The sequence below is a fragment of the Podarcis raffonei genome, chromosome 8, assembly GCF_027172205.1.
Source record: "Podarcis raffonei isolate rPodRaf1 chromosome 8, rPodRaf1.pri, whole genome shotgun sequence".
NCBI lineage: Eukaryota > Metazoa > Chordata > Lepidosauria > Squamata > Lacertidae > Podarcis > Podarcis raffonei.
Window position 1 is genome coordinate 106,598 of NC_070609.1, and position 25,056 is coordinate 131,653.

A 25,056-nucleotide genomic window follows, 5' to 3' on the forward strand; every position below is an offset into this window, starting at 1 on the left:
AACAAAGACACCAACCAGGATTACTTGGAGCAAAACAGCAGCCTGTAGGCTTGGCCTTTATTGAACTGTTGCAACAGGGTGCTCCCCTCACTTGCAGGAGAGAGGAGGGACCCAGAAAAATGGTGTGCCAGGCCTTATAAAGACTTTTGAAATTGCCACCCTGTAGATCAAGACCACCCCCAGAAACATCATACATACATCACAGAAGGGGTGTAACCTAAGACCACCCCTCAGATACATCACACCTACATCACAGAAAAGGCAGTCTAAAACAGAAATTTGAATATTGTTTTTCTCCTGTCCTTGTTTATCTCCTGTCTGGCAGGTTACATGATTGGATTGCCTGGGGAGCCTGGCCATTCTTTTGTAGTGATAAATACTTAGTTCCTGGGCCAGGTCACAGGCTCACACCCTATTCAAACACAGATATACCCTTAAGACAGGATTTGTGAAGGAAAAGACAATGGGGAGGCTTTTCCATTTTGACCTTTCAGGAAACATTTGCTCAGTTTAGGAATCAAAATGGTTCCAGGTCTGCCTTCCTGTGCTGATCTATGTATGTGCTTGGTAGGTACACTTATGAACCTTATCATATATCTAAGACCATAACATTCCTATCACAGATAGTAAGTTAAATAACATGGAGAAAGTAAAGTCTAAGCACGTATTTAAGGAATTTAATTCGGGAACGCAAGGGGAAGATTGGCGGTCTTGTCCAATTTAACCACAAATGGATGTACAAAGCAAGTATTAGTTAAAGAATGAATAATTGTTTATTGTTTATTTTGCTTATAATGTCTATTGTATGTTTCTGTTACAAAGTTTTCAACCAATAAAGCATTTAGAAACTGGGGGGGCGGGGGTGGTGGCAAAAGGCCGTTTCCGGTCTCCCCACCTGGCCAGGTCTGCCAGGTGTTCCTCCGTTTGCTTCTTGCCAGATGTGGGGCGGGAGGGGCAGAACGGCCTTCGCCGCTGACTCTCCTCCCTGCGCAGGTACCCTGAGGTCAACATCCAGAACTTCACCACCAGCTGGCGGGATGGCCTGGCCTTCAATGCGCTCATCCACAAGCACAGGTGCGAGGGGCCGCCGGGCGCTGCACCCCCTGCAGCAGAGGGACCCAAGGGGATTGTGGCCCCCCACCCCACCCCCGTGCCCGGACTGATCTCTTGCGCCCATTCTCTTGGCCAGGCCAGATATCATAGATTTCAAGAAGCTGACCAAGTCCAATGCCGCTTACAACCTCCAGCAGGCTTTCAATACGGCCGAACAGCAGCTGGGACTGGCCAAACTGCTCGACCCGGAAGGTAAGAGATCCCGGAATGATCCCGGAAGCTTCAAATCCGAGGCAGAGAACATGCTCTGTGTCCCAAAGGTTTCTGGTGGACATCCCTGACCGCCCCTCCCCTTAAGAGGAAGGCTTTGCTCTGAGCTATTGGAGGGAGCTCCAACTTTTGCCCACCTGGTGCCTGCCGGGGGGGGGCAGGTGGGAGTTTCAGTCCAAGACAGGTGGAAGGTAGTGGCGGAGAAAGCCTCTCTGGCACCAGGGGTGGCGCAACCGCCCTTAGGGAGGGACGGAACGGGGAGCTCAGCGCCAATCTGCCCCCCTCCATTTTTGCTCACCTGCCTCCTTCCCTCTTTTGGGGGGTGCGATCCAGCGCGGTGGCCCGGTTGGGGGCTGCGCTCTGCCATGGCAGCCAAGCTGGGAGGGGGGCACAATCCGGCCTGGCCGGGATTTTGTCACCCCCCTCTCAGGGATGGCACCTGGGGCAGACTGCACCCACCGCACCCACCTTGCTCCGCCTCTGGTGGACGGGGGCGCAGGTTGTGGCGGATGATGGAGAGAGCCCTGGACAGATTCATTACTTGTTTAATTTCATATACTTTATACACTACTTGAGTGTTGAAAACCCCTTGGAGCGGTTTATAAAAAGATAAACCGATAAAATTGCCACTAAAAAAGATTAACAACAATAATTCAATACTTTTGAAATGTTCAAATAACAGACAAAAAACAGATTAAGGATTTCACCAACTTCCTAAGCATCTAGAGCGGCTTCAAAAATATTTTCAGCAGGCGCCAAAAAGAATACAGTGATGTCAAGAGGCAGGGAGTTCCAGAGTGTCGGTGCTGCCACACTAAAAGACTGATTTCCTACAAATGCAGAAGAACCCAGGAGTCTGGGCTCCGGGACATGAGCTCTGCCATAATCTGTTGTTTTCTCTGTGGCCTTCCAGATCCTGTCGCCTCTCCTGCGCTTTGCAGCCTAAGCCCATTTTGAGCTGCTTACTGTAATCAGATCTCCCTGATCTAATTTGTTTTAATCTGAAATCACTCCAATTGGGCCTCTCTTTAGCGTTGCGCGTGGCTGCATTTAATTCCTGCTTCTCGCAGCCGCTTTGCTCGCAAGCCTTCCTTTCCAGAGGCCTCCCCGTCAGAGATGTCCCTTTCTGCTTGCTCTGCCTGCAAAATGCTGAATCCATTGGTGCCGCTGCATTATTCACCGTGAACTCAATTGGTCCCCTTCCTGGTGGCTCTCGGGTGCATCTCTCCGCATCTCCATTCGCGGCCACCTCTCCAGCCCATCCTTCGCCATTTGGCAGGGGAAATCGTCCTCTCCCACCTTAGCTGATCCCCATTTTTTGGGGGGGAGTGTTGCTCAGTTCTCCAGCGTGACTTGTCCTTCCTTTCCTTGGTTCCCACTTCAAATCATAGAACTGTCAAGTTGAAAGGGCCCCCAAAGCATCATCTAGCCCACCCCCAGCCCTGCCACTGCGGGGATTACCTCCCGGAAAGCTGGCTTAGATGGAGAGGAGGAGGCGAAGGAGGAAGATGTTTGGTAGGAGCGATGCCTTTGTGCGCTGGCCATGTGAGGAACCAGGGATCCCGCTTCCTATCTGACAGCAGACACCCCCCCCCCACATTTTCTCAGGTTTCTCACCCAATACACCCCACCCTGTCCTTCATTTTGTGATTTCCCTGGAAGGTTGCCCCCCAACACAGCCCCTGGCTTCCCTGCATCCTCCATCCTGCCTCCCATTCATGGTGCAGCAGAAGTCCTGCTCCTTTCTCTCCATCCATCACCGTATTTTCTTTACCCCCCACTCCTCAAAAGAATCCCCTGTACAGCTGAATCCTCACCAGAGACTGGATCTCAAATAGCCTGGGATCTGTTGGCCACTGATCAGCTGCTTTGAAAATAATATTTTCTGCTAGCCTCACCAACCCAAACTATGTCCCTAAAGAAAATTAAATTTTAAAAAAATCTAGCCCACCCTGAGCAGTATAGGAATCTCAGCTAAAGAATCCCTAGCCCCCACAACCTCTGCTTAGAAAGAACCATCAAACATCTCTTACTGTCAAGTTTTTCCATATGTTTAGTCAGAATCTCCTTTCTTGTAACTTGAAGCCATAGGTTCGAGTCCTATCCAGCAGCAGAGCAGGGGGAAACAAGTTTGCTCCCTTCTCCATGTGACAGCCCTTGAGATAGCTGAAGATGGCTCTCCTATCTCCTCTCAGTCTCCTCTTCTCCAGGAGAAAATACCCAACTCTTTCTACCGTTCCTCATCAGGCTTGGTTCCCAGACCCTTCACCACCATCTTGGTTGCCCTCCTCTGCACACCTTCCGGCTTGTCAATACCCGTCTTAAACTGGGGTGTCCAGAACTGGGCAGGGACCTCCACTTGCTCCTCTTCCTGCCCTCTCTCCTTCCCTTGGCAGATGTCAACATGGAGCACCCAGACGAAAAGTCCATCATCACCTACGTTGTCTCATTCTACCACTACTTCTCCAAGATGAAGGCCCTGGCTGTGGAGGGGAAGCGGATTGGGAAGGTGAGGGGGGAGGGAGGGAGGGAGGGAGGGAGGTGGGCGGGCAGGCGAGCAGTGGGTCGAGTGCCACCTTGCCCCAATGGCAGGGAGGGCTGAGGGCTGGACCTGTAGCCAATTTTAAACTCCCCACGTCTGAAACATTCACACTGGACCTGGAGGAGATGGTTAGACAAAGGGGGGGAAGCACACAGTTTCCAAAGAAAGGCAAGGAGGGGGGATTTATTTTCATTTTCTTTTTGTATATAGTTTCATTCATTTTCAAAAATAACTGGTACACCAAGATAGAAAACAACTGTTGTTGAAGAAGCACAGGTATTGGTCACGGTCATTTCATGGGACGTAAAATCACAGCAGTAAGACCGTTTATTTCTAACACACACAAAGGGCGAAATCACCTTTTATTAGAAATTCAAAAGCAGTGACAGTCTATTTTCCATGGAAGACAGAGAGACGAGGTGGGAGTCAGATTAGGTTGACCCCAGGCCAAATACCCCTAGGACCTGGGAATCCACAAGCGCATCAGAAGATCCTGGCTGCTGGATCAGGCCAGGGGGAGCCCATCTAGTCCAGCATCCTGGTCTCACAGGGGCCAAATGTCCCTAAGGTCCTCAGAATCTAGATAGACTGCCTCTGGACCTGGAGGCTCCGTAAGAACATAGGATAAGCCATGCTGCTGGATCAGGTCGTCTAGTCCAGCATCCAGTTCTCACTGTGGCCAACTAGATGCCTCTGGGAAACTAGCAAGCAGGATTTGAACACAGAGCTCTCTCCCCTCCTGTGGCGTCCAGCAAATGGGGTTCAGAAGCACTGCTGCCTCTGACCCTGCAAGCAGAGGGTACCCAGTGTGGCTACTCTTCTCCAGTAGTAGTCAGTAGTGTCCTCCTCTTTTGAAGACCCCTGAGTTGGGGCCATCGCTGCCTCCTGTGGGAGCCCCAGGCGAGGGGAGTCTGCTTGCGCTCTGCACTCGATCTCCCCCACCCCTGTGTGGGAATGTTCAGGGTGGCAGGAGAGGATATATTGTTTATTAATATCCTCCCTAACTTGTGCTAGCAAGTTCCTCTACTTAGCAGAGTTACATTCCCCTTTTTTACATGCACAGCAGATAGCTGGTTGCAGGTTTGTGTGAGCCTCTCATTAGTATACAATTCAGTGTGTCTCAGATTGAATTGTACATTCCTGGTAAGTTCCCTTGAATTCCTCTTAAAAGAATAAAGACACGGCAATCTTATTCAAAGTCAATAAAAGCAGTTTACTCACATCAGTTCACAGTTGGATCCCTGAAGGCAGACTTAGTTACAAATATGTACATGTGGGTCTACCCCATATGGGGGAATAATCCCAGTACTTCTGCTAGCTGAGAGCCAGCAGAGCAGTCCTAGCTAGAAGCTGGTCAAACGTAGAAGGAAGTGAAAAAGAGAGAGAGAGGTGTGCTGCGTGACTCGTCCTTTTGTTACCTGGACAGGTGAGGTCACACCCACCTTCTATCACATGCAAAAGGAAGGATGCACCAGCCAGGAGGAAGAGGAAGTTTTCAACTGGCTGGACGATGGGTAGGCGAACTAGGACCCAGGGGCCAGATCCAGCCCAATAGCCTTCTATATCTGGCTTGCGGACGGTCCAGGAATCAGCATGTTTTTACATGAGTAGAATGTGTGCATTTCTTTAAAATGCATCTCTGGGTTATTTGTGGGGCATAGGAATTCATTCATCCCCCCCCAAAAAAATATAGTCCAGCCCCCCCCCAAGGTCTGAGGGACAGTGGACCGGCCCCCTGCTGAAAACGTTTGCTGACCCTGGGCTGGGCCATCATCCCCCTGCATGTCCATTCCAGGAAAACAAGGATTGTTGTATGGGATTTGACTGCTCCCAGTGGATCACATCCCACAGCCTGGTCCTTTTCTGCAGGTGCTGGACCAGGTGCTGGAGATTGAGAAGATCATTGAGCGCTACGAGTCTTTGGCCAGTGAGCTCCTGGAGTGGATCGAGCTCACCATCGCCATCATCAGCAACCAGAAGTTTGCCAACTCCCTGGTGGGCGTCCAGCAGCAGCTGCAGGCCTTCACCGCCTTCTGCACCCTGGAGAAGCCAGTCAAGTGAGTGGGGGGCACGGGGGGGGGGAGCAGAGGGCAAGGAGGCTCCCGGGCTGGAGGGGGGTCTTCACTTGGGCAAAGGGGGCACCAGGGACTGGTGTGTGGGGACAGGGCTTGCCAACTCAAGCCAGAGGATTTTTCTGGCCGCCACTCCCTTGATTCCATAAAATAAATAAAACCTTCTGGGGAAAAAATATTTCTGAGGTTTGGGGATGCATACCCCTAAACATTTTGTGAATTTAATGGGAGAAGAAATTCACTGCATTTGGAAGAACTACGCATGGGGAAAAATTACCGATGGAAATTGCATGCCCAGGCAACCTTGCCCAAACAAAAGTGTTTTCTGTGGGCCCTGGAAGCAAAGCAAAGGCAGCGCCTCAAGTCAAGAGGCCGGGAGTTCAAGGGGGGGGGGGAGAAAAAAAGGCAATACCCAAATATCAGCCGCTCCCTTAAAATTCCACAGGCACTCACACCCTTAAATGGCAAATGTAGAAGAAAATCCCACAGGTACTAGGGAGGACTCACAAATGGGTTTAACACCTGTTCATAGCACCATAAATGCAAATAAAAAATCAATACTAAACTGTAAAATACGGGGAAAGCGATGAAGGACATGAGAATTAATTGCACAACAGTCTCAAGCTCGCATATCGGCAGTAAAACATTGTTTTGTTCTGTTTTACCGTATGTCTGTTTCAGCAGCGATATCGTAAAAGCCGATTTTTGTAAGGTTGCGAATTTAAGCCAGACTTTAACTTTTCACAGTCAGGATTTGGGGGGAAATTGCGGCTTATGTTCGGGCCAGTATGGTAGGCAAGTCAGGCGGTCCTTCTTGTAAACTAGTCCTGAGCTGTTTGAGGCTTTTATATACTAAAAGGAACGCCTCATTTGCAAAATACTGCGCAGTGACTTGGTTTTGTGCCTCTGGGAAACATAAAATAATAACATTTATTCATTTATTCATTCCCCGCCCATCTGGCTGGGTTTCCCCAACCACTGTGCGCTGCTTCCAGCAAAATATTAATTCATCAGATATTAAAAGCTTCCCTAAACAGGGCTGCTTGAGATGTCTTCTAAAAGTTAGATAGCATCCTTAGTAAGCAGGACAGAGCAGCTGCCCTCTAGGGCCTCTTTTGGCCTTCAGCAACCCACTCCTCATCTCCCTTTCTTGCATTTCTATTCCACCTTTCTTTTCCCCCCCTCTTCATCCCCACAACAACAGCCCTGCGAGGCAGGCCAGGCAGAGAGGCAGCGGCTGGCCCCCAGTGAACTTTGGGGTTGAGGGGGGTATGAACCCTGGTTTCTCGAGGGTCCTGGGAGGCCAATGCTCAAGCCGCCCCTGGCCCTGGGAGCCGTGTGCCTGTTGAGGGGCAGCTGACGCGGTCCCTGCTCCCTTGGGGGGCGGGATGTGGTCGCTGCTCTCTGGGGCTGGAGGCTGATCCCTCTGTCCTTCGCCTGCAGGTTTCAGGAGAAGGGGAACTTGGAGGTCCTCCTCTTCTCCATCCAGAGCAAGCTCCGGGCCAATAACCGGAAGCTCTACATCCCCAAGGAAGGCAAGAGCATCTCTGACATCAACAAGGTGGGTCCCAAGAGGGTCTGCGAGGGGCAGTAAAGCAAAGAGTCCAATTTGTCAGCGTCTAAATGATACCGAGCGCCAGAACAGCTTGGCCAAAATCAGGAAATTCTGCTCATGGTGTGGCTATTTTCCACCTTCCCATTTCGGCTCTTAAGGACCCTATCTGCATAACCGAGCAATTCCAAAATATAGATGCGCTTTTACTCTCGCAAGATTGAATGTCTTGCCCTCGGCTGGACTTGAGGGATGATTCCAACAGACTCCACACGAAAAACGCTCATGTCCCTGTCCAAATCAGTGGCACATGCCCTTCTGGTTTGCACTCTTGATAAAGACTTGAGGAATGAGATTATCACCCCTCTTTTATTGTCCATTTCGGGTCGCCCAGCCACTGCCCCAGGGTCCTTTCTCTTGGCAGATCAAGATGAGCAGGTGACAACAAAGGTTTTTAGCTGGGGCAATCAGAATAAGAACCACCATTTGACTATTGATTCAAAACCCTAAAATGTATTTGATATATGTAATTGACTTTTTTCCCCTTTGTATTTTGTATTGTTTTATTGCTGATACAAATAAAGATTCATTCAGTCATTCGTTCTGCGGTGGGCAGGGCGGCCTGGGGGAGTGTCAAGACGGGGGGGGGGACCTAGGGGGTCTCAGAGCTTGCAGACCATGTGCAGAGGAAGGAAACCACGATGGTCAAGGACCTGGAAATGGTTGAGAGAGTTGGGGAGGCTTGGCCTGGGGAAGATGAGGCTGAGAGCTGGGATGAGAGCCGTCTTCCAATATCTCTGTCCCACGGAAGGCGGAGCAAGCAGGTTTTCTCCCGCTCTGGAGGGCAGGATTCGAAGCCATGGCTGCAAGTTACAAGAAAGTCGATTCTGACTCAACGTCTTGGGGCTGGAGTTGAGATTCCAGCCTTGCAGGTGGTTGGACCACGTGACCCTGGGGATCCCTTCCAACTCGACCATTCTATGACTCCCTGTCGAGATTCTCAGCTTGAAGGGGGTTGGACTAGATGACCCTCGGGGCCCTTCCCACTCCACAAATCTATGATTCTATAAACCTTTCTGAGAGAACGGACTCCGTGGGAAGCTGGCAGGATCTCCTTCGCCGGAGGCTTTGAAGCCGAGGTCGGAGCGCCCTCCTCCATCCGGGATGCTTGGGCGGTTGGTCCTGCATTGCAGGGGGCTGGACTGGATGACCTTTGGGGGTCCCCTCCCGCTCTGTGACTCTGTGCCCTTCCTCCTCTCGGCAGGCCTGGACCCGGCTGGAGAAGGCGGAGCACGAGCGCGAGGTGGCGCTGCGCAACGAGCTGATCCGCCAGGAGAAGCTGGAGCTGCTGGCCCAGCGCTTTGACCACAAGGCCGTCATGCGGGAGACCTGGCTGAATGAGAACCAGCGCCTGGTCTCCCAGGTGAGGCAGGCAGAGAGACGGGGGGGGGGAGCCTGGGGGCCGGGACTTGGATCAGGGGAGGGGGAGGAAGGATCGCCGATGACAGAGGGATCCGCTCCTGTGTTGCCTTGTAAGAAAGAGGAAGTGCTTCCTCTATACAGTGGTCCCTTGGTTCTCAAACTTCATCTGTTCCGGAAATACGGTACAAAACCAAAGTGTTCCAAAGTCCCGGCACACTTTCCCATAGAAAGGAATGCAAAATGGATTAATCCATTCCAGACTTTTAAAAACAACCCCTAAAACATGAATTTTACTCTCTAATGAGACCATTGGTTCCATAAAATGAAAGCAATAATCAATGTACTGTACTATAAAATAAAGAAGACAGCATTGTAGATGAAGAAAATTTAAATTATTATTTTTCCTTACCTGCACTGATGATAGTCCTTGTTTGGATGGGGGGCTTTTATCCGTTTCTGCAGTTGCACAGTCAGTCAATCAGTAGCTGAACTGTGTTCCACGCAGTCACAAAATCAAATGAACCAAATAAGCCACAGAAACAAAAAATGCAAAATAAATAGCAAAAACAAAAGCACCAAACTTAATCCATTGCGGAAGTCCGTCTGAATTCTAAAGTGTTTGAAAACCAAGGCGCAGCTTCTGATTGGTGCAGGCGCCCCAGAAACAGTAGCCGACAGCTGCATCGGACGTTTGGCTTCTGAAAAACATTACTTCTGGGTTTTGGCGTTTGGGAACCAAGGTACCACTGTATTCCAAACTGAGAAAGTGGGGGAGGGCTTGTGGTTTCCTGGTGCGTGAAAAGCACTCTGCCCATAGGGGGCAGGTCTCCTTAGATCTCCCTCCTCACTACCTGGTCCCTCCCTCCCTCTCGCCAGGACAACTTTGGCTACGACCTCCCTGCGGTGGAGGCCGCCATGAAGAAGCACGAGGCCATTGAGGCGGACATCTCCTCCTACCAGGAGCGCATCCAGGTGGTGGTGGAGCTGGCCCAGGAGATGGAGTCGGAGGGCTACTACGACAGCAAGCGCATCAATGCGCAGAAGGAGAACATCCTGCGCCAGTGGGGCCTCCTGACGGAGCTGGTCAGCGGCCGCAGAGCCCGGCTGGAGCAGAACGTGGCCCTGCAGAAGGTCTTCCAGGAGATGGTCTACATGATCGACTGGATGGACGACATGCAGGTGCCGGGGGGGGGCACAGGGAGTGACAGACTGGATGGGCCCCCTTTGGCCTCATCCAGCAGGCTCTTCTCAGGTCCTTCCCCTTGCTTCATCTTAAACAGAGGTTGGGTGACCCCTCCGTCAGAAATTCTTCAGCAGGGTCTGGGCTGGATGAATCTTGGGGGTCTTTTTTTTAAAAAAATATATATATATCTTTTTATTAAATTTTCTAAAAAGGTAAGATAAGAAAAGAAACAATAACAAACAATCTCCGCTCCTACAATACCTAATAAAAAAGCTTCTGGTTTTTTAACATTTTATTATAGATTATTTCCCAGTTTTTTAAAACCACCTTGCATTTCCACCACATATGATAGAAAGTACCTTCTGTTTCTTTACATTTCCAACACTTATTACTGTCACCCATGGAAGGGGGGAGCAGGAAAAAACCTAAACATGTAGCAGAGTTCAGCAGAATTCCCCCCAAATAGACCAGAGGCAATTAAATCCAGCAGAGTTTACTGAGTTTACTGATACAGAAGGCAAATGAGCATAATGGTCACAAATCCAATACAATCAGGATTAGCCCTGTTCATAAGAAATCCAGTTGCAGCGCTTATAATAAGACTTAATGTTCACACTAAGCGTACAGAAGACCAGAACAAAGTGAGAGTGAGAGTGAGTCCCAGGCTCCTCGTGGCCTGACTGTTATAGTCACTATGACCTTAACGGAAGAGATAACAGGACCAGTTCAAACCAGCTGTACCCAGCTTCCCAGTAGAAATGACCAAAACATCAGAAACCTTCTTCATGTTTCTCACACATAGAAATAAACTTTCTAGAACTGTCCTGATTCAGAATAGCAAAGATCTCTACGCATCAGATTAATACTTTCTGTACTAAAAAGTGAAAAGTGACCATTAGATCTTGTTCTGTATATTTTTGCTAATTTAACCAGGGTTAGATACCACCGGCCCCACATTTTAATCAATTCTACAATTCTGTGATTCTTTTATAACCACAGCTTTAGGAACAAGCGAGAAACAGGTTCTGCTGCTTCTCCCTCATCTCCTGACTTTACAACAGGCCCCTGGGTCCTTCCTTGAGAAGACCCCTCGCCCCCCCCCCGGCATTCTCTCCCAGCTTGACCAAATGCTCAAGCCCACCAGCCACAACCCCACAGTTTCGGCAGCCTTCTTGATCCAGCACCGGACGCCCCCCAAGCCCACCCCATGATCCTTTCAGATCTTAGAATCATAGATGGGTGGCCTGGGAAGGGAACCCTCAAGGATCCTCTAGTCCAGCCCCTGCAATGCAGGAATCATGGCTCAGGAAGAAAGAAGACAGGCAAGTTAAAGTAATGGAATCTGCTGAAATGGCAAAATTGACTATGAAACTGAGAGGAAGAGATGACAACGAATTTTAGGAAGAATGGAAGATGTTTATTGCATATATTCAGAAGCACTGTACATAGGTTAATACATTAGCAGGGTTTTAAGAATACTTGTAATTTTGTTATGAATGGATAATAGGTGATTTAAATAGGTTACAAATTTAACAATGAACATTCAGTATCTTGATAAATAATGGAACCAAGGAAGGGATTAGGGGGAAGTCAGTTTGTTCTGTTTTTGCAATGTCGTTGGTTTTTATTTTTGTTATTTTTGGAAAATCAATAAAATATCATTTTTTTTAAAAAGGAATCCCTGACAGGTGGCCACCCAACCTCTCTGGAAAAGCCTCCCAGGAAGGAGAGCCCATCACCTCCTGAAGGAGACTGGTCCCCTGACTGGGTCATGCGTGGGCCCTGTGGGCCGCCCGGCTGAGTGAGCCAAGGGATGCCCTGCCCTCCGCAGGGCAGCCTGGGCACGTGCCAGGACCATTCTCTCTCACACATCCTGTTCTTTGGGGACCTGGCCTGGCCTGTGCTTGCTGCATTTTGGGGGGGTTGGACTTGACAAGGCCTGGGAGCCCCTTCCAAGCCTGTGACTCTAAGCCCTGCTGCTGCCCTTCGCCCTGTGGCAGGAGAGGCTGGACCAAACATCCCCCTGCATGGCCACTCTAGGAAAACAAGGAATGTTGTACTTGACTGCTACTTGTGCATCACATCCGCCCCCCCTTCCCGGCAGGCCCAGCTGTCATCCAAGGAGTGTGGGAAGCACCTGCGGGAGGTGGAGGACTTGCTGCAGAAGCATGCGCTGCTGGAGGCCGACGTCTCCGCCCAGAGCGAGAGAGTGCAGGCGCTCAACGTGGCCGCCCTCAAGTTCTCGGAGCTGACAGGTAAACCGACTGGGCAGGGACTCCCTCCTGCTGCTGCTGTCAGGGGCTGGAGCGAAGGGGAATGGGGGAGACCCCCTTCCCGAGAAGAGGAGGACGGGAGAGGTTGACAGAAGGTCATAGTCCAGAGGCTGCAGAGGGGAGAAGCTGGGAAATATTGGGAGAGGAGCAGGAGGAAGAAGCAGCAGCACCAGCGGAGAGACAGCTGACAGACTCTGTGTCTTCAGAAAGCATTCCTGACCCTCCTTCTCCCAGGACCCGCCATCAGTCCTGGATTCACATATAAGCCGAACAAGCTCTAGCTTAGGGCCCCAGTCTTTTGGGGGACCCCAAAAAAATTAAAGAAAAAAGCTGGATGTACATTTCCAAAATATAAGTTAAAAAACACATAAAACCTACATCCAGCAACAGTATTTAGTGTTGTGTAGCCTCCTGCCCCTCCCCCCTCACCTGCTCGTCTGCCCCCTCAAAAATCCCTGGTTTGCTCCTTTCTATATATAGGGGGCCTACATTCTGCATGGACTGGTTGCAGGGCAACATGGGCAAATGGCTTGAGATACCTATGAGGTCCATAAAATACCATCTAGCATATATTCAACACAAAAACCAGCGACAATTTGTTGTTGACAAAGGACAGCTGGACATATCAAGGGCCCCATTGCCTTCAGGAGCTCAGGGCCACATCAAACCTCAATCTGACCCTGTAGAAAGTATTAGAGGTTCCTGTCCACACACTTTTGCTGCGCAGATGCTGGTGGCTTGCTAAAGACTCTTTTAAACTGTTAGCAGAGTTTATCTTCTTTCTCTCGCAGAAGTGGTGAACTTGACAAAGTTGTTGTCTTAAAGATGACTCGCAAACTCTGTGAAGTCTCGGTCAAGAGGTTTTATTCCCAGACCAGGTTCATTTTTTAAAAAATAATATTTATTAAAAGTTTAAAGATTACAGAAAGAAGAAAAAAGGAGAAAAATTAAACAAAACAAATCAATACATTACAATACATAAAAAAACAAAAACCAATACATCAAAACAAAAACAAAAGCAAAAACAATTAAAAACACATCCAATATTTCCATATCTTTGTCTTTCATTTACTTGTTTCATCGACCTCACACCTCCCTTTTTTGTATTCTAGTTATTAATTATTTCAGCAAATCCTTTCCATCTTTCTCTGTTTTCTGTCATATAATTATCTTAATTTATTTTAACCTTATCTTACCATTAATACCATAAAAACTTATTTGTACTTAGCTCCTTATAACATTTCTACTAAAGCCATGTAATTTCATTCCAACATTTTTCTAACACTCATTAATTTTACAGTATTTCTATAAATAAATTTTAAACTTTTTTCCAATCTTCTTCCACCGTCTCGTCTTCCTGGTCTCGGATTCTGCCAGTCCTTTCTATCAATTCCATATGGTCCATCAACCTGGTGATCTTCTGTCCGAGGCTCTTAACTCTTTTCCATGTCCCTTCTGCAGATCTTCTTCATATTTATACATACACTTTACTTTATCTTCTGCTGATCTTGTTCTTAATTTCCTTCCTTTGGCGCTGAGGAGTAGATCTCAGGGAAGCTCCAACCTAACAATGTCTTTATTCCTTCTCGACAGGTCAGCCCATTCTCCGTAGTCAAAATTAAAGTCCAAAAGATATTTCAGGACGTGTTTCAAAATCCCTCCAAAACTGAAGGCCCCCACAACTCCAATCTCCTCCTGACCCAAATCCAGGTCCCAAAAGCCAGAACATCCCTGCATAAGGGGATCTATCCAACTTTCCTTCTCCAATCCAAGCGGGGCTCCAATCCTCAAAATCTGACTTTCTCTAAATTCAGTCATAGAAGGCAACAACTTATATTCATCAAATTGCCTCTGTAAGGCTGGGGCTCTCTCCACTTGTATTACTTGAGGTTCAACAACAACTTTCTCCCTCGCCTTCTCCACAGCTTGCCATGTCAAAGTAGATTCCTGAATCGATTCCTGAGTAGTTTCTGTATAGATGTTCACTTTTTGTCCCAAATCAGTCACTTTTTGTCCCAGATTATCAATTTTAATAGTCATCACATCTGTCTTCTTATGAAGCTGTTCCAATGAAGCACTTATCTTGCAAAATGCAATCACTAAGGCTTCTTCTGTCGACATTCTTACCAGTCCAAGATCAATCCCTGATTCTCACAGTCTTTTATCTCTGCAGCTGGAAAATTCCCCAGCTCCACTCCTGTAACAGTTTCAAAGGCTCCCTCTAGAGGAAACAATTTCTATTTGTATCAGTCCTTTTAAACGCAGATCCAGCAACAAAATTAGTTTCAATTTTCAGTTACTTTTGCTCCTTTTTAAGCGCAGAAAAAAACAATGGAAACAATATATTTCTCTTGTTTAACTATCTGTCAACATACGTTTTATTCACAATGAACTTTCCCAAAACATCAATCTTACTGGCAGCCCGTTTCCAGGTTCAAAATGGTGGTAATTTATCTTTCTTCACTCTCTCTCCTGCAGGCTTAGGCGATCTAAAATTTCCCCCCTCTTCTCCTGCTTCCAAGGGGGGTTTAACGATTTTAACCGATGGAGGTTTAATTCTTTACAGAAGACTTTCCAAGACTTTAGCTTGCAGCCTCTTTGCTTCAGTCTATTTACAAAAGGGGGAGGCGGACTTCCTGTTTAAAACCTCCCCGTTTCGGTGCCAAATTAAGACGTTTAAAAATCCAATTTTCTGTTCTACTCACGGGTAGTTGTTTCAAGATCAAATTGTCCACAGGAAAAAGTCAGCGCTCTCCGGCAACAGCAATGCGGCTTCACTCCGTGAAAAAAGCAGTCGATTCAAAGCACCGTGCCACTCACCCCACGTCACTCCGGATCCCCGAAACCGGGTTTCCCCGCGAGTAGGGGAGGCGCAAAAGGTGCCAGCCGAATCCCACGTTCACAGGCTTCTCCCGCCTGTGATTTCTGGCCGTGGCGGCCAGACCCTAATTTCCACGCAGCGAATTCCTCCCGATCAGAGGAATTTTGCCATTGTCCGGAGGCGCCAACCCAGAAGTCTATTCCCAGACCAGGTTCAAGCATTACAGTAGCAAAGGTATTTTCAGTTGTTAAAATAAACAGCAGTTAACAGTACACTATCAAACAAAAGTCTCATCTCCCACACATCATAAATGACAGGAACAGTCATTCAGCAGAATTTACAGGCAATACTCTTCGGACAGACGTCTGCAAAAACGAAGCCCTGTGGTGGTCTTCTTATTAGCACTTCCAGCTGATGCTAATTAAGCTCAGAGTGCCACTCCCAAATTTAAGGGAAAACTCTGGAAAACTGCTAGAAACTTTCTACTCGTTTCTGGCAGAATGATTCCCGCCTAACAGAAAGCTCAGAGGCAGAAAGGACAGGTTAGCCGACAAAGGAATGATCTAGAATAGGAGAGACGGGGGGGGGGACTTCATCTGGAGCAACGCCATTATTTTAGGGAGGCTGCCGTCCTTTGTGTCTCTCTGTGAACGATGGGATAAATTACTTGGTAAGAACTCCTCTTGTTGATCTGCTTCCTGGCTGTCACCAGGGGACGGATTGGGTTCCCAGACGCCGGACACCGGCCTGCTTTGGCCTGGTGGGGGCAGGAGTGGAGTCTGGGGAGTCCCTGACCCCTGGGCCAGGAGCACCCCAAGACCCACAGTAGCAGAGACAAGAGAGAGAGAGAAAGAAAGAGAGAGTGTGCTTCCTTCCCCCCTCGTCTTCCTCCTGCTGCTTTGACTCTCTTTTTAAAAAAATACTTTTTGTTAAATGTTATCAGTCACATTCAACATTATTTCAGAAACAAAATACAATACAATTCCCCACCCCCCTCCACCCCGCCCCCAAGACTTCCTTCAACTTCCTTTTCTGGTTCTTAAATATTTGCTTCCCCTGCTTGTTTCAATTTACCTTAATATTACAATCTTTAATTTAAATATTATTATATTCTTAACCTTTTTATAGCACACCTCTAACACTTTATTATTTTCCAGTTTTCACCTCTTAATTTCTATGTTATTAATTGTAAGTTGTTAGTCAAACCCTGCTAGCAAGTCCATTTCTTTATAGTTTTTTTGTAAGTATGACATAAATGGTTCCCAGTCTTTTTTAAGGGCTCTGTTCTCCTTGTCTCTAAGTTTTCGGGTTAACTTTGCCATATTCCATCAGTTTTTCCTGCCATTCTTCGTTAGTTGGCGTCTTGTTGTCTTCCCATTTCTGGGCTAGTAAAATCCTAGCTGCCGTTGTTGCACACAATAAATAACTTCTTCTTTTCTTTTGGCAAGTCTTGACTTGTAACGCCTAACAAAAATGCTTCTGGCTTTTTAACTAATGTGGTCTTCAACATTTTTTTCATTTCATTCTAAATCATTTCTCCAAAACTTTTGATGATTTTGCAGTTCCACCACATATGAAAAAAGTGCCTTTTTCTTTGCGCTTCCAACACTCACCCGCCCCTTCCTGCTTCCCCCTCCTCCCCCCGCAGGCTACCAGCCCTGCGACCCGCAGGTCATCTGCAACCGGGTCAGCCACGTCCAGAGCTGCCTGGAGCAGCTGCAGGAGCTGGCCTCCAAGCGGCGGCAGGAGCTGGAAGCATCCCGCCAGCTGTGGTCCTTCTTCCAGGAGATGGAGGAGGCGGAGGCCTGGGTGCGCGAGAAGGAGCGCATCCTGTCCTCCCCTTGCGGCTACGGCAAGGACCTCAACAGTGTGGCCAAGCTGCTCAGCAAGCACAGCATCCTCCTGGGCGAGCTGGGCGGGCGCCGCTCTCTGCTGCAGACGGCCATGCGCCGGGGAGAGCAGGTCCTGCTTCGCAGGCAGGGCGCGCCGGGCGCCATCCAGGAGAAGACCCGCGAGGTGCGTCAGCACTGGAAGAAGCTGGAGGAGCTGGCGGCCGCCCACCTGCGGAAGCTGCAGGAGGCCCTCGCCTTCCACCAGTTCAGCGCCGACACGGAGGACCTGGTGGTGTGGCTGCAGGATGCCTACCGCCTGGTCTCCAGCGACGACTTTGGCCACGACGAGTACTCCACCCAGTCGCTGGTCAAGAAGCACAAGGGCGTGGCCGAGGAGATTGACCAGCACCGGGGGACCGTCCTGGCGCTGCGCACCCAGCTGGCCGCCCTGGCGCCCGAGTACCACGAGCTGGTGGACGTCCAGGTGCGCATCGTGGAGGTGGAGCAGCTGTACGGGGAGGTGGCCGAGGTGGCCGTCCTGCGGCGCCAGTGGCTCCAGGACGCCCTGGCCGTCTACCGCATGTTTGGCGAGGTCAACGCCTGTGAGGTCTGGATCGACGAGAAGGAGCAGTGGCTCAACCGCATGGAGGTGCCCCAGAAGCTGGAGGACGTGGAGGTGGTGCAGCACCGGTAAGGGCAGCGGAAGGGGGCGGATCCTGGCATCACAGCTGGTGGGAGGGCAGCTTGTGCAGAGAAATCCAGGCTGGGGCTCAGGGGGCGGCACCTGCCTGGCAGGCAGAAAGACCCTGGTTCCGTCCTCTGGCATTGCCCCTGCTGCTGCCCTTCGCCCTGTGGGAATGGTCAGAGGATAGATTGCTTATTAATATCCCTCCTAATTTGCGCTAGCAAGTCCCTTTAGAGTTTGGATTTGATATCCCGCCTTTCACTCCCCTTCAGGAGTCTCAAAGCAGCTAACATTCTCCTTCCCCTTCCTCCCCCACAACAAACACTCTGTGAGGTGAGTGGGGCTGAGAGACTTCAAAGAAGTGTGACTGGCCCAAGGTCACCCAGCAGCTGCATGTGGAGGAGCGGAGACGCGAACCCGGTTCCCCAGATTACGAGACTACCGCTCTTAACCACTACACCACACTGGCTCTCTTTACTTAGCAGAGTTTCACATTCCCCTTTTAAACGCATGGCGGGGAGCTGGTTGCAGGCTTGTGTAAGCCTCTCACTATTAGGTCCCTGGTAATTTCCCTTATATTCCTCTTAAAAGAATAAACACGCCACAGTCTTGTGTCAAGTATATAAAAGAGGTTTACTCACGAATCATCAGTTCCCAGTTGGATCCCTGAAGGCAGACTTAGTTATAAATATAAACATGTGGATCTATCCCATATGGGGGTAATCCAAGTGTCCTCTGTTGGCTGAAAGCTAACAGAGCATCTCTAGCTAAAAAGCTGCTCCAACGATGGAGGAAGTCAGAGAGAGAGAATGTGGTAGCATGCCTTGTCCCTTTGTTACCTGGACAGGTAAGGCCACGCCCACCTCTAGTCACATGCAAGAAGAAGGATGCTCCAGGCCAGGAGGAAACAGAAAGCTTTTGACTGGCTGGTCCAAACAACCCCTTGCATGTCCACTCTAGGAAAACAAGGAATGTTGTACTTGACTGCTACTTATGCATGACATCCCACAAGTGGATGTATATGGGGCAAGGCCCCTCACAGATAGACTGGTCCCGAGCGGTTATGGGCTTCATATCTCAATGGGTTTCTGATGGGATTCTGGAGGGAGGGAGAACCAGAAAATGGCCCGATGGGATGGAGGAAGAGAGCTGCCCTCTGGGAAGGACGCCCGGCCACCTCCTGGAATAGAGTGGAAGGCCAGAGCTCCTGGGCTGGGGGCTGCCCTCTTTCTGCCCCTTTCTGCCCTAATGGGTCTCCCCCGTCTTCCTCCGCAGGTTCGAAAGCCTCGACCAAGAGATGAACAGCCTGATGGGCCGCATCCTGGACGTCAACCAGATAGTGCAGCAGCTGGTGGACGGGGGCCACCCCAGCTCCTCCGAGGTCCGCTCCTGCCAGGACCACCTGAACAGCAGGTACAAAGCATCCCTTGCGCTGAAGGACGAGGGCAGCTCACTGGAGCATGCACAGAGTGCTTTGCTCAGAGGAGGCTCAGCCAGCCGCAGAGATCTGAGCGTAGGGCTTTCCTGACTGGGGGGGCAGTGGGCTTTCTGTAGCCCAGATGTGGGCTGGCAGTAAGCAGGGCACACTGGCCCCATTAAGTGAGGCGGACTGGCTTCCTTCGCCCGGCTGGACCCCTGAGATGGCGGAGTCCCCTCCCGCTGCCCCCGCAAGCAGAGTGCAGAAGGGACGAGGGAGGCCTGTCCTCGGAGAGCCCTCCCCACCGCCTCTGCTCTCTTTAGAGGACTGTCCCCTGTCCGCTTTGCCACCTCCGCCCTGGGGGGCCTCAAAAGCAGCCACCTCTCATTTGGCTCATTGCTGCTTCTCGTTTGGCTGAAGCCCTGAGGGGCCCCTCGTCCTACGAGGATAATTGGACGTCTGTCCACCCCCCACCCCACCCCCTTTGCTGCAGCAAAATGTCACAGCGCCACTGTGCGCAAAAGGGCACATGGGACCCCTGAGGGAGCCATCTCTCTCTGCCACCCGTCTTTCCCCTTGCGAGGACCCTGCTGCATGTGTTGCCTTTGCAAGCACCTCCCCAGGCCCCAATCCCCCCTTCCTCTCTCTTTCCCCTTTCTCCTTAAATCAAAGACCCCCACAAAGCTGCGCACAGGTCCCCCCAAGCCCCCAGCCCACAGAGGCATTGACTTTTGTGGACTGAAAAATGAGGGGAGAGAGAGAGACAGGGATCATTTTTGCCAGGCTCCCCTGCTCTGGTCGCTTAGAGGCCATCTCAACTCGCCAGAGGCGACCAGGTGAGAGTCTGCTTTCTCCCTTCTTGATCAAGGGATGGAGAGAAAAGATGGGGCTTTTGAGAAAAGGCGAGCCTGAGAGAAGTTTGCAAAATGAGGCCTGACATGAAGAAAGCGGAAAGTTTTTCTCTTAACACTAGAACTCAGGGACATCCCATGAAGGTGGAATGAATGAATCTTTATTTGTGTCTGCCATCGGTCATAGCAATAGAACAGCAATGCGATATATAAAGAATAGAAATAAAAAGTCAATTATATCAAATACATTTTGGGGTTTTGAATCAGCAGTCAAATAGTGGATCTTATTCTAATTGCCCCAGCTAAAAATCTTGCCACCTTTGTTGTCACCTGCCCATCTGGATCTGCCAAGAGAAAGGACCCTGGGGCAGTGGCTGGGCGACCCGGAATGGGCAATAAAAGAGGGGTGATGTCCGCATTCCTCAAGTCTTTATAAAGAGGGCAGGCCAGAGGGTCATGTGCCCCCGATTTGGACAGGGACATGAGCGGTTTTCGTGTGGAATCTGTTGGCATTGTCCCCCAAGTCCAGCCAAGGGCAAGACATTCAATCTTGCGAGAGTAAAAGCGCATCTATATTTTAGGATTGCTCAGTTGTGCAGATAGGGTGCCAGAGAGTCAAAATGGGAAGGTGGAAAATAGCCACACCAAGGACAAAATTTCCTGACTGTGGCCAAGCTGTTCTGACACTCGATATCATTTAGGCGTTTTTGCTTTACTAAAACTCAAAGTGAGTAGCTGTTGTGGTGATAAACCACAAGGGTGAAGTTTTTGATAGACAATTTTAGTCCAGGCGCTCTTGTGACAATCTTGCAGCACTAGGGATATTAGACTGGGGAATTTTGAGTTTAGGCGAAGCCAAGAGTTAAGTGTCCTATGCCAGATCTGTAATTCTACAGAGGGAAGATTAGCCTATAGGCACAATGATGCGTTTGGGACACAGGGGCCGGGGGGGGGGGGACAGAGAGAATTTGCCCGAAGAACTTTGATAGGACAGCTTCCATAGATCCAAGGGGCATCCCATGAAGGTGGATTTTGGAGGAATCCAGGCTTCCTCAAACTCAGCCCACCAGGTGTTTTGAGACTACAATTCCCAGCATCCCTGACTGCTGGCACTGCTAGCTAGGGATCATAAACATCTGGAGGGCTGAGGTTGGGGAAGCCAGGTTTATTCACACAGTGTAGAGTTAAACTGTGGATGGTTTTAAAAGAGGATTAATCCAATTAATGGAGGAGGAGAGGGCTTTGCTGCACCTCCAGCCGTTGCGGGCAGCCCTGCTTTCTGTGCTGGAAGCCCCGGGAGAGCTGCTTGCAGAAAGCCCCATGGTTTGGCCCCTGTGGGTCCGATGGGCCCCCTTTGGCCCCATCAGCAGGCTCTTCTTTCCAGGTGGAACCGGGTGGTGGAGCTGGTGGAGCACCGCAAAGACCACCTCAACTCCATCCTGAAGATCCAGAACTACCTTCTGGAGTGCAACGAGATCAAGTCGCAGATCCGGGAGAAGCGGCGAGCCGTCGAGTCCACGCAGTACAACAGCGGCGACTTGGGCAGCGTCCTCTCCCTGCAGCGCCGCCTCTCCACCATGGAGGCCGCCCTGGTGGTCCTCGAACCCAGGCTCATCGAGCTGCAGCAGGAGGGGGAGCTGCTGGCCAACACCCACCCGGGCCAAGCCATGGAGATCCTCCTGCAGTTCGAGGAGATCAGCGAGGAGTGGGAGGCCCTCAAGAGGACCCTGCAGGGCTGCGAGGACTCGCTCACCGTGGCCAGCAGGTCAGCCAGGCTCAGCGGGGAGAAGAGAGGGTCTCCTGCCTAAGTGGGCAGAGGGGTTGGGGTCTGGGGGTGGGGAGTCCTCAGGAGCAGGGGGAAGTGAGGCCTCTGGAGAACATCTCAACCTACCCAGACCCTGAAGTCATCTTCTGAGGCCCTTCTTCTTGTGCCTCCTCCTCGAGAGGTGCGGAGGGTGGCAACACAAGAACGGGGCCTTCTCTGCAGTGGCTCCCCGTCTGTGGAATGCTCTCCCCAGGGAAGTTTGCCTGGTGCCTTCATTATACAACTTTAGGTTGGACCAAACATTCTCTCGCACGTCTTCTCTAGCATTTCAAGGAATCTTGACTGCCTCTCACGGATCACGTTCCCCTCCAGCCCAGGTGTCCCCTGACCTCCTCCTGCCCCTCTTCTTCCTTCCAGGCTACAGCAGTTCATCCAGGACCTGGACAGCTTCCTGACGTGGCTGGTGAAGACGCAGGCAGCCGTGGCCTCGGAGGAGCTGCCGGGCAACCTGGCGGAGGCCGAGCGGCTGCTGAACCACCACGCCTCCCTCAAGGAGGAGATCAACCGCTACGAGGAGGACTACGCCAAGATCCAGGCCGTCAACGACGTGCTGGCGCTGGAGGAGGCCGACCTGCCCTACCTCTCCCTCCAGCAGTGGCTGCAGAAGCTGGACGTGGGCTGGAACAAGCTGCTGGACATGTGGGAGAACCGGCGGGAGGTCCTGGTCCAAGCCCACATCTTCTTCCTCTTCCTGCGGGACGCCAAGCAGGCCGAGGTCTGCCTCTACAACCAGGTAACGCTGGGCTCCCAAACACACAGCGCCTGGGGCTTTGCAAACAACTACCTGACATTCAGAAGACATCTTCAGGCAGCCCTGTTTAGGGAAGTTTTTAATGTGTGACATTTTAGTGTATTTTTGGTCTCTGTGGAAGCTGCCCAGAGTGGCTGGGGAGGCCCAGCCAGATGGGCGGGGTATAAATAATAAATTATTATTATTATTATTATTAATCGGAAGAAATGTTATTGCGTTTAGTTGCTGCATTTAAATCCCGCCTTTTTCTCCGGGAGCTCAAGCTGCTGTGCCCCCCATGGCTAATGGATTGAGGTCACCAGTCTAGCTGCTGCATTCTGGATTAATTGCAGTTTCCAGGTCACCTTCAAAGGTAGCCCCACGTAGAGCGCATTGCAGTAGTCCAAGTGGGAGATAACTAAAGCATGCACCACTCTGGCCAGACAGTCTGCGGGCAGGGAGGGTCTCATTCTGCATACCAAATAGAACTGGTAAATAGCTGCCCTGGACACAGACTTGACCTGCACCTCCATGGACAGCTGTGAGTCCAAAATGACTCCCAGGCTGTGCACCTGGTTCTTCAGGGGCACAGTTACCCCATTCAGGACCAGGGAAGAGCTTGGCTGCTTAATGCTAGCAAACCTCCTAGTCCAGCGTGCTGTTCTTGCAGGAGTCAAATACCACCAACCACCTAGGAAGTGAGGTAAACTGTCTCTGGACCTGCAGGTTCTACGAGGGCCTAAGAAGAGCCTGGCTGCTGGACCAGGCCGGTGGCCCATCGGGTACAACCTCCTGTCCTTGCAGGGATTCTTCCCTCCTCCTGGGACAGCTGCTTCCCTCCAGAAGTCTGTTTAGGGAAGCTTTTAATATTTGATGAATTACTGTATTTTAATATTTTGCTGAAGGGACGCGGGTGGCGCTGTGGGTTAAAGCCTCAGCGCCTAGGACTTGCCAATCGAAAGGTCGGCGGTTCGAATCCCCGCGGCGGGGTGCGCTCCCGTTGCTCGGTCCCAGCGCCTGCCAACCTAGCAGTTCGAAAGCACCCCCGGGTGCAAGTAGATAAATAGGGACCGCTTACTAGCGGGAAGGTAAACGGCGTTCCGTGTGCTGCGCTGGCTCGCCAGATGCAGCTTGTCATGCTGGCCACGTGACCCGGAAGTGTCTGCGGACAGCGCTGGCCCCCCGGCCTATAGAGTGAGATGGGCGCACAACCCTAGAGTCTGGCAAGACTGGCCCGTACGGGCAGGGGTACCTTTACCTTTACCTAATATTTTGCTGGGAGCTGCCCAGAGTGGCTGGGGAAACCCAGCCTGATGGGTGGGGTATAAATTATTTATTTATTTATTTATTTATTAATAATAATAATAATAATAATTGACTGCAGTCCCACCAGCCCCAGCCAGAAGAGCTGTGCTGCTCCTGGCGTCGCACTCCTGTTGCTGATGGGAGTCCAAGACGTCCAGAGAGGACCAGGTTGGCCAAGCCTCTTCTGGGGCATTGGGAATGGACGACCGCGAACTAAAGCCCTCCCGGGTTGAAGCCACTGGAGAGGGATGATTCTGGCTCAGCTTTTCTGAGCAGCAAAAGCTCCTTTTCAGAGATTTAGCAGGCGGCTTTCGAGTCGGCTTTCAGGCCCAAGTAGCAAGATTTAGCTGGCTGCTTGGGACTTGCGGTGTGCAAGGAGGCCATTTATCAATCAGTTGCTAATTGCTGGCAGGTAATTGTTCGCCTTTTCATTCCCATTAATAAGGCGTTTGGGTGAGATGATGACCAGCAATTACGGTTGGTCGTACGTTCTTTGTACAGAGGCTGTTAACTGTCAAATCATGGAGCGTCGCAAAGGGGGGAGTTCTCCTCCAGAGCAGCCCCTTGGAGAGGAGTTTTGCAAGAACATCGCCGCCTCCATTTTTCAGGGAGGTTTGCGCAGGAGAATGTCTGAGCTTGGAGGTTTTTAAGCAGAGACTGGGACCCTAAGCTAGAGCTTGTTGAGCGTATACGTAAATCCGGCACTGGAGTGGCCCTTCTGGAGCCTCGGCTGCCCCCTCTCCTCCTGCCCCCGGCCCCTCCGGCCCTCTCTGGCTTTGCAAAGCGGAGCTAAACGGCGCATCCTTCCGCCCGGGCGCATCTCAAAGGCTCGTGGCTCCTGCAGCCGCCTTGCTGGCCGCACTCGCTCTCATGCACCATTGAGTCGGTCTGGCTGTCACTTTGCAGCTGGGGCTCAGCGGGAGCTGGCGCCAAATGCCAGGAAGCCGTCCAGGGAGGCAGGCAGTCAGGGGGAAGCGGAGAGCGCCTGGGGGGGTCGCCCGTCCCTCCGTTGTCTGGGGCTCAAGGGGCCCCCTCCCCCATCTCCACCTTTAGCCCAGACACCTTGCTATTAAAAATTTAGCCTCTTCCACCCCCAGCCCTAGAGGCCCAAAGGGGCTCTGCCAGTCCATTAGCTGTCACTGATGCATTAACCAGCAGGAGCCCAGGGGGCAGCAGCATCCCAAGACCCCCTGAGGGGCCAGAAGGGGATTCAAACGGGAAGA

The 25,056-nt window shown here is 50.8% G+C and overlaps 1 protein-coding gene across 3 annotated transcripts in view; it reads left to right on the plus strand.

Annotated features, from left to right (window-relative positions):
* The window catches only part of SPTBN4 (spectrin beta, non-erythrocytic 4), a 92,929-nt gene that overhangs the window by 14,555 nt on the left and 53,318 nt on the right, over nt 1-25,056 (plus strand). For all 3 annotated transcript variants that reach the window (XM_053397593.1, XM_053397591.1, XM_053397592.1), the window contains exons 6-17: nt 994-1,074; nt 1,190-1,305; nt 3,720-3,832; nt 5,735-5,922; nt 7,381-7,498; nt 8,754-8,912; nt 9,788-10,090; nt 12,199-12,349; nt 16,837-17,710; nt 18,981-19,118; nt 21,358-21,738; nt 22,156-22,531. In XM_053397593.1, the coding sequence (XP_053253568.1) occupies nt 994-1,074; nt 1,190-1,305; nt 3,720-3,832; nt 5,735-5,922; nt 7,381-7,498; nt 8,754-8,912; nt 9,788-10,090; nt 12,199-12,349; nt 16,837-17,710; nt 18,981-19,118; nt 21,358-21,738; nt 22,156-22,531 (2,998 nt within the window). The remainder of the gene's footprint in view (nt 1-993; nt 1,075-1,189; nt 1,306-3,719; nt 3,833-5,734; nt 5,923-7,380; nt 7,499-8,753; nt 8,913-9,787; nt 10,091-12,198; nt 12,350-16,836; nt 17,711-18,980; nt 19,119-21,357; nt 21,739-22,155; nt 22,532-25,056) is intronic.